The sequence below is a fragment of the Salvelinus sp. IW2-2015 genome, linkage group LG14 (assembly GCF_002910315.2).
Source record: "Salvelinus sp. IW2-2015 linkage group LG14, ASM291031v2, whole genome shotgun sequence".
NCBI lineage: Eukaryota > Metazoa > Chordata > Actinopteri > Salmoniformes > Salmonidae > Salvelinus > Salvelinus sp. IW2-2015.
Genome location: NC_036854.1, coordinates 30,336,095 through 30,352,158, shown reverse-complemented (window position 1 = coordinate 30,352,158; position 16,064 = coordinate 30,336,095). Strand labels below are relative to the sequence as shown.

At 43.2% G+C, this 16,064-nt stretch overlaps 1 protein-coding gene across 2 annotated transcripts; it reads left to right on the top strand.

Annotated features, from left to right (window-relative positions):
• The first annotated feature begins 2,149 nt into the window (after positions 1 to 2,149).
• LOC111972816 (armadillo repeat-containing protein 1) lies at positions 2,150 to 14,489 on the top strand. Of its 2 annotated transcripts, none has more exons than XM_023999913.2 (7): positions 2,150 to 2,610; positions 3,692 to 3,900; positions 5,219 to 5,310; positions 9,045 to 9,228; positions 9,850 to 9,966; positions 10,098 to 10,172; positions 11,218 to 14,489. In XM_023999913.2, the coding sequence occupies exons 2-7, from the start codon at positions 3,739 to 3,741 to the stop codon at positions 11,410 to 11,412; spliced, it is 825 nt and encodes a 274-aa protein (XP_023855681.1). In that variant the 5' UTR covers positions 2,150 to 2,610; positions 3,692 to 3,738; the 3' UTR covers positions 11,413 to 14,489. The 2 variants fall into 2 exon arrangements, with proteins under 2 accessions (XP_023855681.1, XP_023855682.1); XM_023999914.2 differs by having other exon boundaries at positions 2,156 to 2,261.
• Positions 14,490 to 16,064: the final 1,575 nt, after the last annotated feature.

Here is a 16,064-nt window from a genome sequence, read left to right as displayed (position 1 = left end):
TTACAGTTCACACTTCTCCAGCGTGCCAGTTGGCATCGAAGGTGAGCATTTGTCCACTGAAGTTGGTTACGATGCCAAACTGCTGTCAGGTCAAGACCCTGCTGAGGACAATGAGTACAAGTACGCAGATGGTCTTTCCTGAGACGGTTTCTGACAGTTTGTGCAGAAATTCGTCACTAATGCAATCACACAGTTTCATCAGTTGTTTGGGTGGCTGGTCTCAGACAATCCTGTATGTGAAGAAGCCAGATGTGGAGGTCCTGGGTTGCAGTTTTTAAATGTGGTGTGCGGTTGTGAGTCCGGTTGACGGACTGCCAAATTCTCTAAACAACGTTGGAGGACGCTTAGGATAGAGAAATTAACATTGGATTCTCTGGCAACAGCTCTGGTGGACATTCCTGCAGTCAGCATGCCAATTGCACGCTCCCTCAAAACTTGAAACATCTGTGTCATTGTGTTGTATGACAAAACTGCACATTTTAGAGTGGCCTTTTATTGTCCCCAGCACAAGGTGTAATGATCATGTTTAATCAACTTCTTGATATGCCACACCTGTCAGGTGGATTMTTTTGGAAAAGGAGAAATGCTCAYTAACAGGGATTTAAACAAATTTGTGCACACAATTTCAGGTAAATAATATTTCTGTGCATATGGAACATTTCTGGGCTCTTTTATTTCATCTTATGAAAACTGGGGCCAACACTTTACATGTTGAGTTTATATATTTTTTCAGTATACTTTGCAACTACTTAGCATGTTAGCTAACCATTCCCCTCACCCTAACCTTAACCGTTTTTGCTAACCCTTCACCTAACCTTAAACGTTTTAGCTAACCCTTCTTCTAATCCTAAACGTAACCCTTTAACCCAACTCCTAAATTTAACTTTAACCCTAACCCTTAACCTTAACCCTTAGCCTAGCTAACACGAGTGAGTTAGCTAACATTAGCCACCTAGCAAAAATGCGTAACATATATGTTCTGTAAAAATCCTAACATATTGTACTTTTTGCAAATTCATAACACAGTCGTGAAGAGGACACGACAAAACCTATGCCCCCCTCAGGAGACTGAAAAGATTTGGCATGGGTCCTCAGATCCTCAAAAGGTTCTACARCTGTACCATTGAGAGCATCCTGACTGGTTGCATCACTGCCTGGTATGGCAACTGCACGGCCTCCGACCGCAAGGTACTACAGAGGGTAGTGCGTACGGTCCAGTACATCACTGCGGCCAAACTTCCTGCCATCCAGGACCTCTATACCAGGCGGTGTCAGAGGAAGGCACTAAAAATGATCAAAGACTCCAGCCATCATAGTCATAGACTGTTCTCTTTGCTACCGCACGGCAAGCGCCAAGTCTAGGTCCAAGAGGCTTCAAAACAGCTTCTACCCCCAAGCCATAAGACTACTGAACATCTAATCAAATGCACACTGTTGCTACTCTGTGTTATTATCTATGCATAAGTCACTTTAATAACTTTACCTACTGTACATGTATATATTACCTCAATTACCTCGACTAACCCCGGTACCCCCTGTATATAGTCTCGCTATTGTTAATTTGCTTCTACACCTGCATTGCTTGCTGTTTGGGGTTTTAGGCTGGGTTTCTGTACAGCACTTCGAGATATTAGCTGATGTACGAAGGGCTATTTAAAATAAACTTGATTTTGATTTGATTTGAATTTACTGCTGCTCTTTAATTATTTGTTACTTTATTTCTTATTTTTCCTTTATGTATTTTTCTTAAAACTGCGTTGCTGGTAAGTAAGCAAGGTCTACACCTGTTGTAKTCGCAGCATATGATAAATACGATTTGATTTGATTTAATACAAATTGTAAATCATAACATATCACCCGAAATGGGTGATGGACAGCCATAAATGAATAGCTACTGTACCATACGAAACATAACATATCATACTAAATGTACATATAGGATAATACGAAATGCTCTGAGAACAGGTTGCAACACATGCTAGAACGCGTCAATAGGCTCTCGCTAGCTCGTGCTTGGCTCTGCCCATCTTCTTCCTTGTTCTGACCACTATGATTTTTGGCCTTTCTAGGGAGTTTTTCCTAGCCACCGTGCTTCTACACCTGCATTGCTTGCTGTTTGGGGTTTTAGGCTGGGTTTCTGTACAGCACNTTTTGGCCTTTCTAGGGAGTTTTTCCTAGCCACCGTGCTTCTACACCTGCATTGCTTGCTGTTTGGGGTTTTAGGCTGGGTTTCTGTACAGCACTTTGAGATATCAGCTGATGTAAGAAGGGCTATATAAATACATTTGGTTTGAAATTTGATTTGATGATTCACTTGCTAAACTTGGAAACGACAGGATTTGGTCGATCTTGGGTTAGTTATAAACATCTTCGGCCCTAGTGTCCTGGCTGACAGAAAAAACGCTCTGATTGGCTCTTCGTCTTGTCAGTCACAACGGAACCGTTCAATCAGCTGTCTTCACACAGAGGCCGTGATGAATCGTAAAATGTACCCGTTAGCTAGCTAACGTTAGCTATTTGAMGAAATTGTATGACCGAAACAGCTTTCTTTTTTTAACCTAATCGCTGTCATTGTATAATCAAAATAACGGGAGATCACTTGGAGAAAAGGTAATAATATGCTAATACTGACTAACGTTAGCTACTGTAGCCCAGAGAGTAATGTGTTTCTGGTTGTCCTGGGCGTGTTTTCAGAGGTTATGCGTGGACAACAATCAATGCTACAGCAAGGTGAAGGAACCAGCTAACGTTAGGAATTCTTACAGTTCTGATTATAAACATGGATGGCCATTCACCATCACCCATTCATTCAATTTGCATTCAAACGATTGTGAAAAAAAGGCAATGACAAACTAGCTAGCTACATTGGTTAGCTAGCCCGCTAACCAGTTTGCTAGCTAGTGGTTTTGGCTATTGATCTTGCTTGCGACTGGTTGTTCAGAATAAAACTAGGGTAATTCTTAGTAAAAAAAWCTCCATATTTGCTTTATTTTGGTCCGTTGGGCATTTTGTTGTAACTGTGGCCTCCATAATGAGCCTTATTTGCTAACCTGCACTATGTACTGGCCCATTTCAGAACAGCCTGCTAATGTGACGTTAACAGTACTATATCATTACATTGTTTAATTAAACCTGTGTCATCATGTGTCACAATTTTTATTTATTTTTTTCACCTTTATTTAACCAGGTAGGCAAGTTGAGAACAAGTTCTCATTTACAATTGTGACCTGGCCAAGATAAAGCAAAGCAGTTCGACACATACAACAACACAGAGTTACACATGGAGTAAAACAAACATACAGTCAATAATACAGTAGAAAAATAAGTCTATGTAATGGACTGCCACGTTTTATGTTTCAGCCAAGTGTCTGAATAAATAACTAGCACTTTAACATAGTTGTGTTAGTAGGCTTACAGACAAAAATAATAATGGTGTTGCTTTTTATGTGACCTGTCAAATTGATTTGTTTTTCACAAATCACAATCTGATGCTCATACTGATTGCAGTATTTGAACAGATCGATACATAATGTGTTATTGGCAGTGTCTTTTCAATTGGTTGGTTTGGTCTTGCAGTGAGTGTCCCACAAATAAAGGCATTAGAGACTGTTGCCACTGAAACAGATGCGATTGTAATGAATATGTTCGGTACTGTACAGCTAAATCTAACTTGATCCTATTATACCCACAGTGTAAAGAGGCTGGTTTGATGTGCACGGCACTGGGAGAGGAGGCACCATGAGTAGGGAGCTGGATGCGCTGACTGTGGTGAACCAGCTACGAGATCTTGCAGCTGACCCCCTCAACAGACGAGCCATAGTACAGGACAACGGCTGCTTACCGGGCCTCATCCTCTTTCTGGACCACCCCAACCCTCAGGTCGTCTACTCAGCATTATTGGTAAGGCTCATCCACCATCATTTGGTCATTTTGTTGGTTATGCAAGGTCAGGAGTTTTCTTTGCTCCAGGCCCTGTAATGCACAGTGGTTGAAAAAGTACCCAATTGTCATAATTTAGTAAAAGTAAAGATACCTTAAATGAAAATGACTCAAGTAAAAGTGAAAGTCGCCCAGTAAAATAATACTTGAGTAAAAGTATTTGGTTTTCCATTTTTTTAAGTATCAAAGGTAAAAGTGTAAATCATTTCTAATTATTATATTAGGCAAATCAGACGGCACGATATTCTTGTTTTTTAAATTTACGGATAGCCAGGGGCACACTCCACACTCAGACATAATTTAAAAACAAAGCATTTGTGTTTAGTCAGTCCGCCAGGTCAGATGCAGTCAAGATGACCAGGCATTTTTTCTCTAAGTGTGTAAATTAGACAATTTTCATGGCCTGCTAAGCATTCAAAATGTAACGACCACTTTCGGGTGTCATGGAAAATGTATGGAGTAGAAARTACATTATTTTCTTTAGGAATGTAGTGGAGTAAAAGTTGTAAAAAAAAATATAAATAGTAAAGTACAGATACCCCAAAACACGACTTAAGTAAAAATCCTGGAAAGTACTACTTAAGTATGGTTATGCAGAAATGTGACCTGATCCATTGATCAAAAGGAATTGGAACAGGGAAGAAAGATCTAGGCTAATCTTGAGTGTACCAGCAGTGTGCACATATTCTCGTACTGCTCATGATAACAAGTGTCAGTCTGTGGAGTTTATTTACACAAGTTATGTAGCTGTCCTCTCGAGGGGTTCTAAAAGTGAGGTGGTTTGTGTGTTCTTGTCATGTGCCCCCCCCCCCCTGCTGTCCAGTTGTGTCAGGACAGGTTAGAGTGATGGTGTGTTCTCAGGCATATCTCMAAGAATCCGCACACACATCTGAGTGGTTTATATAATAGTTCTTATTTAGTGGTGACCTGGACACTGTACTTGTTGCGTGTTTGCATTGGTTATGCAACACACACATACACAGTACTTGCTCTTGCTGCACGTAAGTGGCTGGTTGGCTGCTTAGCCATGTGTGGTGTGTGTTTGTGTATGTGTCTTTGCTTGTCTGATTTTTAACACACACTACAGTGTTTCCCCTATTTTCTACCCCCCCACCTCCTACCGCTACTACCAATGCAACCCACACCCCCTGCAGCAGCAGCCTCAACCCTTGCCACCACTACTGAAAACAATTCTGGGGGAAACACTGTGCCCTGACAGACATAAAACCAAAGATGGTGTTAGGTCAGTTTGAGGTAATGGTTTCTCTTGTCCTTCCAGGCAGTGCGCTACCTGGCAGAATGTCGGACCAACAGAGAGAAGATGAAGGGAGAGCTGGGCATGATGCTGAGTCTGCAGAATGTCATGCAGAAGTAAGTCCCCTCCCCATCACCGCCACTGCACTGCATCAGAATGAGCAGACAGACACACACACATGGAAGCATACTGTGCACTTTTCACTTAAACCTCATCCTAGTATTTCTCTTGCTTTCAGCAGGCAATATGTGCATGTTTGCAAATGTTCTGGACAGGAAGGTTGTCTAAGGTTGACATGTAAGGATGAATTTGATTAATTCTGAATTAAAGTGGGTCTGTAAACAATTAATTTGCTGTTTCCACACATTGAGGGATTTAATGCAACCTGCCACTTGTTTTTTTTAAATATCACAATTAATCTAGTCAGTGTTCTCACTGGCTTTTGTTAAATGCTGAACAATGTTAGGGTTGCCAGGTATTTCTCTCAAGGACTGTTATATTGGGCTGTGCAGCCAAGATCTACACTTTCATCACTGCGTCTGTCATGTTCATGTCCATTGAATGCCATTTAGCCAGGCATAAAACATTTACAATTTAATTTACCCTTACTATATACCCTTTAATATTTAGGAAGCCCTCCTGTTTTAATTTATTGACCCTTATTTTTATCAGTTGACTGAGAACATATTCTCTTTTACAGCAACGACCTGGGGAAGAGTTATAGGGGGGAGGAGAGGGTATAAATGAGCCACCTTTGGGTACCTTGCTAAATCAAAATGGCCGACACATTGTGGTCACCCAGAGGCGGCTCTCTAGTCTTTAGATGTGTGTGATGCTCCAGATCGGGTTGTTGGGTGAGAGTATCTGGAGGGTGTTTGGCGTTACGACTGCTGCTTATCACTGGCACTAAGATGGAGATATGCCAGCGGTTGGCAGGCCCATACCAGGCTGTATGATCTTCTCCTAGGGCCCAACTCTCTGTGAGACTGACCCTGGGCCTAGGGCTAACCAGCCAGTCACTTCAGCTAGTGACAGGCCCTGTCAAGAAGGGCCCTGTGGTCACACCGGCTCCCCCTGCTACCATTCTACACACCCTGACTTTGGGCAGAGGTCGTTCATGGCTGGAGAGAGTGTGAACACAAGACTTAAGGGAGGGACAGGCTAGCGAAGTTTCTCTATGTTGGTGTTAACACCAGTCCAGTCCCAAGGCTCTGCTGTTACACTCTGTGTGGGGATTCATTTTATTTTAAAGCTGTTTCGAGTCCTTTAATGAAAATTGGTAGTGATACCATGTAGCTTGTGGAAGGTGCGTTGTCTAGTCCATTCGTAAAGTATTCAGACTTTTTCCACATTTTGTTAGGTTACAGCCTTATTCTAAAATTGATTACATTATTTTTTCCACTCATCAATCTACACACACTACCCCATAATAACAAAGCAAAAACAGGTTTTTAGAAATTGTTGCTAATTTATAAAAAAACAAAAAACATCAGACCCTTTACTTTCTTTAAGCACATTTGGCAGCGATTACATCCTCAAGTCTTCTTGGGTATGACGCTACAAGCTTGGCACACCTGTATTTGGGGAGTTTCTCCAATTCTTCTCTGCAGATCCTCTCAAGCTCTGTCAGGTTGGATGGGGAGCGTTGCTGCACAGCTATTTTCAGGTCTCCAGAAATGTTCGATTGGGTTCAAGTCCGGTCTCTGGCTGGGCCACTCATGGACATTCAGAGACTTGTCCCGAAGCCACTCCTGCGTTGTCTTGGCTGTGTGCTTAGGGTCGATGTCCTGTTGGAAGGTGAACCTTCGCCCCTGTCTGAGGTCCTGAGCACTCTGGAGCAGGTTTTCATCAAGGATCTCTGTACTTTACTCTGTTCATATTTCCCTCTCCCCTGACTCGTCTCACAGTCCCTGCCGCTGAAAAACATCCCCACAGCATGATGTTGCCACCACTCTTCATCATAGGGATGGTGCCAGGTTTCCTCCTGACGTGATGCTTGTCATTCAGGCCAAAAAGTTCAATCTTGGTTTCATCAGACCAGAGAATCTTGTTTCTCATGCACCTTTCGGTGCCTTTTGGCAAACTCCAAGCGGGCTGTCATGTGCCTTTTACTGAGGAGTGGCTTCCGTCTGGCCACTCTATTGTAAAGACCTGATTGGTGGAGTAATGCAGAGATGGTTGTCTTTCTGGAAGGATCTCTCATCTCCACAGAGGGACTCAGAGTGACCATCAGGTTCTTGGTCACCTCCCTGACGAAGGCCCTTCTCCCCCAATTGCTCAGTTTGGCCGGGCGGCCAGCTCTTGAAAGAGTCTTGGTGGTTCCAAACTTCTTCCATTTAAGAATGATCGAGGACACTGTGTTCTTGGGGGATCTTCAATGCTGCAGACATTTTTTGGTACCCTTCCCCAGATCTATGGCTCGACACAATTTTGTCTAGGAACTCTATGGAAAATTCCTTACACCTCATGACTTGTTTATTTCTCTGACATACACTGTCAACTGTGGGAGCTTCTATAGACCGGTGTGTGCTTTTCCAAATCATGTCCAATCAATTRAATTTACCACAGGTGGACTCCAATCAAGTTGTAGAAACATCTCAAGGATGATGAATGGAAACAGGATGCACCTGAGCTCAATTTTGAGTCTCATAGCAAAGGGTCTGAATACTTATGTAAATAAGTTTTATTTTTAATACTTTTGCAAAAAAAATCTAAAATTCTGTTTTGGTTTGTCATTATGGGGTATTGTGTGTAGATTGATGAGGCTGTAATTGAACAAAATGTGGAAAAAGTAAAGGGGTATTATGAATGCACCATGTATATATGTGTGTATATATATATATGTGTGTGTGTGTGTATGTATGTATGTATGTATATATTTATATATATATGTGTGTGTATATGAGAGAGCGATATATGATCGTAAGTAAGGTTTGCTATTATTATGTGTTAGTCAAATATTATATCTGTTTGGGCTTCTTGCAGTCAATTTGCAGTCTACAAATGATTTGTAATTATGTTCCGGCACCCGGCCATTCGTTCAAGAAAAAATCCTCCTGCGGCTGAATCTAGCTGATGATCCCTGATCTAGAGCTTAGCCATGCTCTCCGCTAAGGAGGCATTGTACTTCTATTAGCCAAGCTAACGTATGCTTCAGAAATCATATTTACTGATCAATCTCGCTCTTTCAATTATGATCTGTCTGATGTTCTCTGTTGAATAAGAAGACTTTTAATACTTTCATTAACAGTATAGCCTAATTATTAGACATTTTAGAGACTGACAGAGACCTTTGTGAATGTTTGGCCGTTTTTATGATTGTAGTGTGGTAATTTCTCCTTCAACAGGGCTGTCTATTTATTCAGTGGAAAGGTTAGGTAGTGACAAGCCTGTCACAGTGGCTCTCTGTAAGCGTATGGGACCCCCCCTCCCCCTCATGCAGCTGGACAGCTCTCTTACCATGCAGTTTGTCTGGCAGAGCGACGACCTTTAGAAATATCAACCACTCTGAGAGAGACATGGACAGGCTTAGACCACAGAGGACAGGACACTGAACTGTAACGGAGACCGCCGTCGTCCTGTTGTACAAAGAGACAGCGTAGACATGGATACTTTTTACTGTGTATGTCCACTTTTCTTTTGACTTGGATTCATTGCTACCATCTTGCCCTTGTCTGGATTTGAGGAGAGTATGACGAAGAAGTCAAGGTTTTTAAAATTAATGTAAAAAAATAAATAAAAATCTCTAACAGCAAGTATGCATTTGTTTGCTGAGAGAACTGTCCACAAAATTATTTGAAAATTAAATGTTTTATACTTAACCTCTCTCGTTCTTTCTCCCCTCTCTCAGGAGCAGCTCCCCAGGGGAGACCAAGCTGCTGGCGTCTGAGATCTATGAGATTCTGCAGGCAGCTGGTAATGAGGCAGAGCAGGCTGAGGCTGCCTCCTGCAGACGCAAGGCCCACTTCTTCCTGGGCTCCACCAACAAGAGGGCCAAGACCGTGGTGCTGCACATCGACGGCCTGGATGACTCGGTGAGTGGATAGTGGTGTCTCCACCTTGTACAAACACTATGACACCTGAGGAGATCAGTTTGCCAAACCAAAAATCCAGGCTTGATTCCAAACTGTTCTTTTGCTTCATGACTTCTGGCCTTAATGTGTCTCACTGGAATCAAAACGGGTGAGGAATCAAATCTGTCTTTATAGTGATAGGCTAACACATTTCGAGAAGTCACCACCACTAGAACCCCTGAGACAGGCATAATGTTGCTCTGTTGTCACGGTGACCACAGTGTTAACAGAGGTTGTCAGGGAGTGTAGGTCAGTGTTGTAAATGTCAACCATTGAACAGCAGGGTGTTGAGATCAGACCTGAATACCACACCACAGGAGAGCTGCACCTGTCCCTGATCACATTACACCAGACAGACTCAGTGACACACCACTCATATCTCCACACACACTGGACAATGAGAGATGAGCTCTTTTGAAATGTCATGTTGATTGTTATGTTGCTGCTGTAAATGTAATGTAACAGGAAACCCCTTCATCCGAATAGAACGTAGATGGTTACATTTGTATCCGGCGCTGCTTTCACGTCAATATTGTATTTTCTCGTCCTCATTTTGTTTATTTTCCCCCTGCTGTCTCTCAGACTCGGAGAAGTCTGTGTGAGGAGGCCCTGTTGAAGATCCGGGGGGTGATCAGCTTCACCTTCCAGATGGCTGTGAAGAGGTGTGTGGTCAGGATCCGCTCTGACATCAAGGCTGAGGTGAGTCCGACCACAAAAGCGCGCTCCATCCATTAAACACTGCACTCTGGCCAGAAAAGAAGAGTTTAAAACATCAGTTATTTTGGTTACAAATCTGTTATACAAAGACCGCCCATCTTTGTGTTCCTCAGGCACTGGGCACGGCGATCAACTCCACCAAGGTGATGAAGGCTGCACAGGTGGTGAAGGGAGAGGATGGAGGAGAGGTGAGTAGAAGGAGGGGGAGGGATAGTACTCAAATCAAACTCAACTTTATTTAAAGTGCATTTGAAATCGCAACATTTTATAGTAAAATGAACGTGGGGGAAAAAAAACTGAAGGTAATAAAATAGATTAATAAAAGAACATCAAGCAAAAAACCTTCTCTAAAATAATAGTGAAGCCATTGTTTTAAAGGCCAAGCTAAATAACTGTAAAATAATTTATTAAAGACCAGGCTGAAAAAGGTGAATTTTCAAACGTGATTCAAAAATCTCAACTGTGACCGGTTGCCCTGTTACCTGACAGGGCAAGTCTTTGTGGTGGGTTATATTAGGGTGCTGTGGTTCATTGTCTAACTCAAACGGTCCACACCCAGTGGGAGTAGGCATGGTAGAGCTGGAGATGCTTCTGTGTCTCTGTGTGCTGGGGATGGGGATGGTAGTTATTTGGAGTGACTGTTAGCTTGTCATATCTCTCTGTCCTGAGGGCGTTACTCACCGCCTAGTCACATGACCAATCCCAGCATGCCCTCGAAGCAGTGTGTCACGACACCCTGTATCTATAGGAAACCTAACCCCATGAACCCCCTACACCCATCAAATGTTATGTCACAGTCTACACCTGTTGTTTACGAAGCAGAACAGTGAAATGCTTACTTAAGGGCCCTTCCCAAACATGCAGAATACCATAAAAAATACATGAGGATGATAGGATAAAAACATTAGTAACACAAGGAACTCCCCCTCCCTGCTGAAGTAGACTAGACTAGACCACTGCTCCCCTCCCCCTGGTCACTGTGATGGTAGGCTGGGGGGAGTTTTATCAACAGGAGCCACTGYGCCTCACTGACCTGCTGCTGTTCCCCTGCTGTCCAGCAGGGGGAAGAGCTGGTTCACTTATGTTTCAGACATGGCACTAGAGGTCGAGAATAGTTTGAGGTTGCCTGATCTTGGTTTTGTTTTGTTGTCTTCACTATATATTTTTTATGTCAAACCAGTTTGCCACTAGGTAGGGATTCTGAACTATTCCCTGTTGTCTTCCCCCCCCCAGCTGATGCTTCCATTCCAGGAGGGTGCAGAGGAGGCGGTGGTGGAGCACAACGAGGACATCCCAGACTACCTCCCTGAGGAGGAAAGCCCGTCTCAGGAGCAGGACAAGGCCGTGACACGCGTTGGCTCCATCACAGATGGCGTGGGCTGGCTCAGCACAGCCGCCAACTTCCTGTCCCGCTCCTTCTACTGGTGACCACTTCCTGTGTCAGTCCCAATCGTCACAACCCCAAGCCCACTAACCACCACCCGACGGTCACCTTAGCCCCGCCTATTTCATCCATCCCTTTTACACTGCTCTCTAGTCCCTCTCAGCAGCCACACAGAGTACCACTCTGCTCAGTGTACAAGGAGCGCTGGACTGCCAAGTGCAACCTGCAATAACCTTTACTTGTTTATAAAACAAAATTAGTTAAGATAATGCTAGCTACTGTACCACAGGCTGAACTCGCTGCACACTAAATACAYTCAAGTCAATCTACTCGTTATGCGTCTCATAAGCCATAGACAGAGGACTTCAGAATCAGCTTACATCTCTTTTCCTTTAGAGAAGTAGTTTTCTCTGACGCCCGATGGGTCCATCATCTCTTTGAAACCAAATTGCATTGTGGGAATGCGTTGTGCTGCATCGTCTTCTGAGTTTGAGCGATTGCATTGAATGGTGCTACGCTTGTGGAAATTGGAGTGGTTTTTGTGCTCTCTGTTGCTTCTTTTCCTCATCTTTGTTTTGATAAGGTTTTTTCACCCTTTTTCTGTTTGCCAATTTGATAATCCCTAATTCACTTTTCGTTCCCCTGCGGTGGGGGGCTTTTGTTTGTGCCAATCTTGCTCGCTGCCTTGTTTTCATCATGTCTCTATCCTTTGTTGTGTGCCTTTTGGACTCTTCACTGCCATGTATTGCTATGTATTTGTCCAGTTTAACTTCACTGGAAACCTCTGAAGCCTTGTGAATAATGCAAACTGTCTTCTGCGTTGGGAGCTATTTCCCCTAGCAGCTCATGTCTCTCATAGAGAGATGTCATATTTTTAGCGAGACAAAGAGACCCCGGTGAAGGACGGCTGATGACACTAGCTGCTCCATAGAGGACTGATGCAGAAAGAAAAGGGAAATGATGCTTACTGTTATACTGTAGAAAGTCGACTTTAGCACACATTACTTCTCGTTAAATCCTCCTAGGACTTGGGAGTCTTTTGGTTGTACAGTAGAGGTGAGTGTTCAGACGGATCATTGTTTATGTTGAAGTTGTGATGCGTTGACTCGCATCAAATTGACTTCTTTAGCCTTTTCCCCTTCATCAGTGTTTTCATATAGGATTATCATATGGTCATCTGTCATCTGAAAGGTCTGATTTAGAGTAGACAACTGGTCCTAAATCGGTGTGGTAGAGACAACCACCTCAGGGCTTGATAGCCACCTGCTAAATGTGTGTCCCTCACCCATAAGCCCATCAACATGTTCACTATTGTGGCCCAGCCACTATAAATGTTTGTGTTTTACCCCCTTTAGCCAGCAGTGTCCTTAAAATGACATACACATACGGACACACCATTGCTGCTGTCAGAAGGACACTAGAGGTGTAAGCAGTATCACTGGTCTGGATATGTACATTTCAAATCAAATTTTGGTCACGGTAACACATATTTAGCAGATGTTATTGCGGGTGTAGCGAAATGCTTGTGTTCCTTGCTCCAAAAGTGCAGTAGTATCTAACAATTCACAATAATGCACACTAATCTAAAAGTAAAAGAATGGAATTAAGAAATATGTAAATATTCGGACGAGCAATGTCGGAGTGGCATTGACTAAAACACAGTAAGAGTAGAATACAGTATACACATATGAAATTAGTAAAACAGTATTTAAACATATATTAAAGTGACTAGTGTTCCATTATTAAAGTGACCAGTCTCTAAGGTGCAGGGTTGAGTAACCGGGTGGTAGCCGGCTAGTGATGGCTATTTAACAGTCTGATGGCCTTGAGATACAAGCTGTTTTTCAGTCTCTGTGGCCCAGCTTTGATTCACTTGTACTGACCTCGCATTCTGGATGGTAGTGGGGTGAACAGGCCGTGGCTCGGGTGGTTGATGTCCTTGATGATCTTTTAGGCCTTCCTGTGACATCGGGTGCTGTAGGTGTCCTGGAGGGCAGGCAGTGTGCCCCCATTGATGCGTTGGGCAGACTGCACCACCCTCTGGTAATGGTGCTTGGTTTCCTAGCAACATTAATCATAATGTTAATCTCAGTCCTTATTTCAGGAAGAAATCATGTTTTTTTCTGTTCAACAGTTATTCTCTGTCTCCATTTTACTTTGTTGTTGAAAGATGCAACACATTTAAAATGTAGATATTGCCCTTTGTGAAGAGGTTTTGACTGAAACATTGAAGTTCGATATTAGGTTCTTGCATAGCATTGCATAGCATTGGATTGACTTTTTATTCATTTTGAGGAACCCTTTCATACCTGTAATCCTTTTCCAGCTGAATTCTGATCTCATTGTGTAAAGAAAGTGCTGACCAGACAATAGTTATCCTTCTGGAGGCCAAACCCACAGCTCACACAGCTAGTAGAATGGTGTGATTTAACCTTTTACTGCAGTGGGCTAAATCAGGGTCACACAGTGTTTCTTGGTAGTCKTAAACAGATCTACTTTGAAACAAAAGTATACACCTCACACACATGGTTATGGGCTTAAAAAAAGAAGACGCCTGTACCATGTTAGATATAGAGTTGAAATGTATTACATTTTGAGTTTGCATGCTAATATTACACTTTTATATACACCACAGAAGACTGAAATAATGTTTATTAATTATGAAAAATATTAATAACATTCCACCCATAAGGCCACTTGGGGGCGATTTGGTTGTTTGACTGCAAGAAAGGCCTACAATAACCTCAGAGAATTGACCTAATAATGTATATCCACTACAGTGAGTTTATTCTCTATCTGCATCCCTCAGAAGCAGTGCTTACGAACAAGTCGTAGGATGAAGTCATCACTTCTATTGTTTAACATGAACAGCATCAGTCATGACTTAAGTTGCAACATGTAAAGTACATTTTATTATAAGTTGCACTACTTGTACTGTATATCAGATACTTGAACAAGTTATTTTTGTCTCGATTTAAATCTCTTATGTCAAATCAAATGTTAATTTGTGCCGAATACAACATGTGTAGACTTTACCGTGAAATGCTTACTTACGAGCCCTTAACCAACAATGCAGAGTTAAATAAGGAAATAAACACATGAAATAAAATGGATGAGTGAAGCTGTGTGAGATATGCAGTTTGTTTTTAAGCTCACCCTATCGTTTAATAGTCAYTCCATCAGGATGGCTGACAGAATCATGTAGCAAGTCCTCAGAATAGCAGAAGCTTCTCATGTACAGTGTGTATCTGCTGTCTAATGTAATATAATGTATTTCAGATCTGAAAACAGTTAATTTACGATTAAGGCAAAGAATATTAAAAATAACTTAATGTAAATGATTTGCGTCTGTGTTAGCTGGGGATGGGGGGACTTTCATTTCATGAGTATTCCAGAAAAGGGCCACACTTGGCATGTTGTGTGTGTGCATTGAGTTGAATTCCATTGTCATAGGATTTCTGAAACCTGACAATCCCCATAGGAAGAGCAAGACTTTGTCCTAGGCACGCAGTCATCTACCATGGCCATAGTACAGCAGCTATAAACCTGCTTGTGTTGCCAGATCAAAATGCTGAGGGCAGCAGCTGTACTTGTAGAGTGGGATAGAACAAGATATGATTAAATCAGTTTTCCTTGCGGGTGCAGAAGTGAACTGCCCCAGGTCAACCCCCTGCCTGGCCTGGTCCCCCTCTCCCCCTGCCTGGCCTGGTCCCCCTCTCCCCCTGCCTGGCCTGGTCCCCCTCTCCCCCTGCCTGGCCCGGTCCACCTCTCCCCCTGCCTGGCCCGGTCCACCTCTCCTGCTGCTCGATAGCAGATTTTTAAAGTTGTTGAGGGAGATAAAAGTCTCCAACTTCAGAGATTTTTGCAATTCGTTCCAGTCGCAGGCAGCAAGAGAACTGGAAGGAAAGGCGTCCAAATGAGGTTTTGGCTTTAGGGATGATCAGTGAGATACACCTGCTGGAGCGCGTGTTGCGGGTGGGTGTAGCCATCGTGACCAGTGAACTGAGTAAGGCGGCACTTTACCTAGCATAGCCTTGTAGATGACCTGGAGCCAGTGGGTCTGACGACGAACATGTGCGAGGGCCAGCCGACTAGGGCATACAGGTCGCAGTGGTGGGTCGTATAAGGTGCTTTAGTAACAAACGAATGGCACTGTGATAAACTGCATCCAGTTTGCTGAGTAGAGTATTGGAAGCTATTTTGTAGATGAAATCGCGAGTCGAGGATCGGTAGGATAGTCAGTTTTACTAGGGTAAGTTTGGCGGCGTGAGTGAAGGAGGCTTTGTTGCGGAATAGAAAGCCGATTCTTGCTTTGATTTTGGATTGGAGATGTTTGATATGAGTCTGGAAGGAGAGTTTGCAGTCTAGCCAGCACCTAGGTACTTATAGATGTCCACATATTCTAGGTCGGAACCGTCCAGGGTGGTGATGCTAGTCGAGCGTGCGGGTGCAGGCAGCGAACGGTTGAAAAGCATGCATTTGGTTTTACTAGCGTTTAAGAGCAGTTGGAGCCACGGAGGAGTGTTGTATGGCATTGAGCTCTTGGAGGTTAGATAGCACAGTGTCCAAGGAAGGGCCGGAAGTATATGAATGGTGTCGTCTGCGTAGAGGTGGATCAGGGAATCGCCCGCAGCAGAGCACATCATTGAGTATACAGAGAAAGAGTCGGCCCGAGAATTGAACCTGTGGTACCCCC

What these genes read in the sequence shown, in the direction of transcription:
- LOC111972816 (XM_023999913.2), top strand. Translation starts at nt 3,739, where the DNA reads ATGAGTAGGGAGCTGGATGCGCTGACTGTGGTGAACCAGCTACGAGAT. An exon ending in TCGTCTACTCAGCATTATTG is followed by an intron (nt 3,901 to 5,218) that starts GTAAGGCTCATC and finishes TTGTCCTTCCAG; the next exon opens with GCAGTGCGCTACCTGGCAGA. An exon ending in AGGGAGAGGATGGAGGAGAG is followed by an intron (nt 10,173 to 11,217) that starts GTGAGTAGAAGG and finishes TCCCCCCCCCAG; the next exon opens with CTGATGCTTCCATTCCAGGA.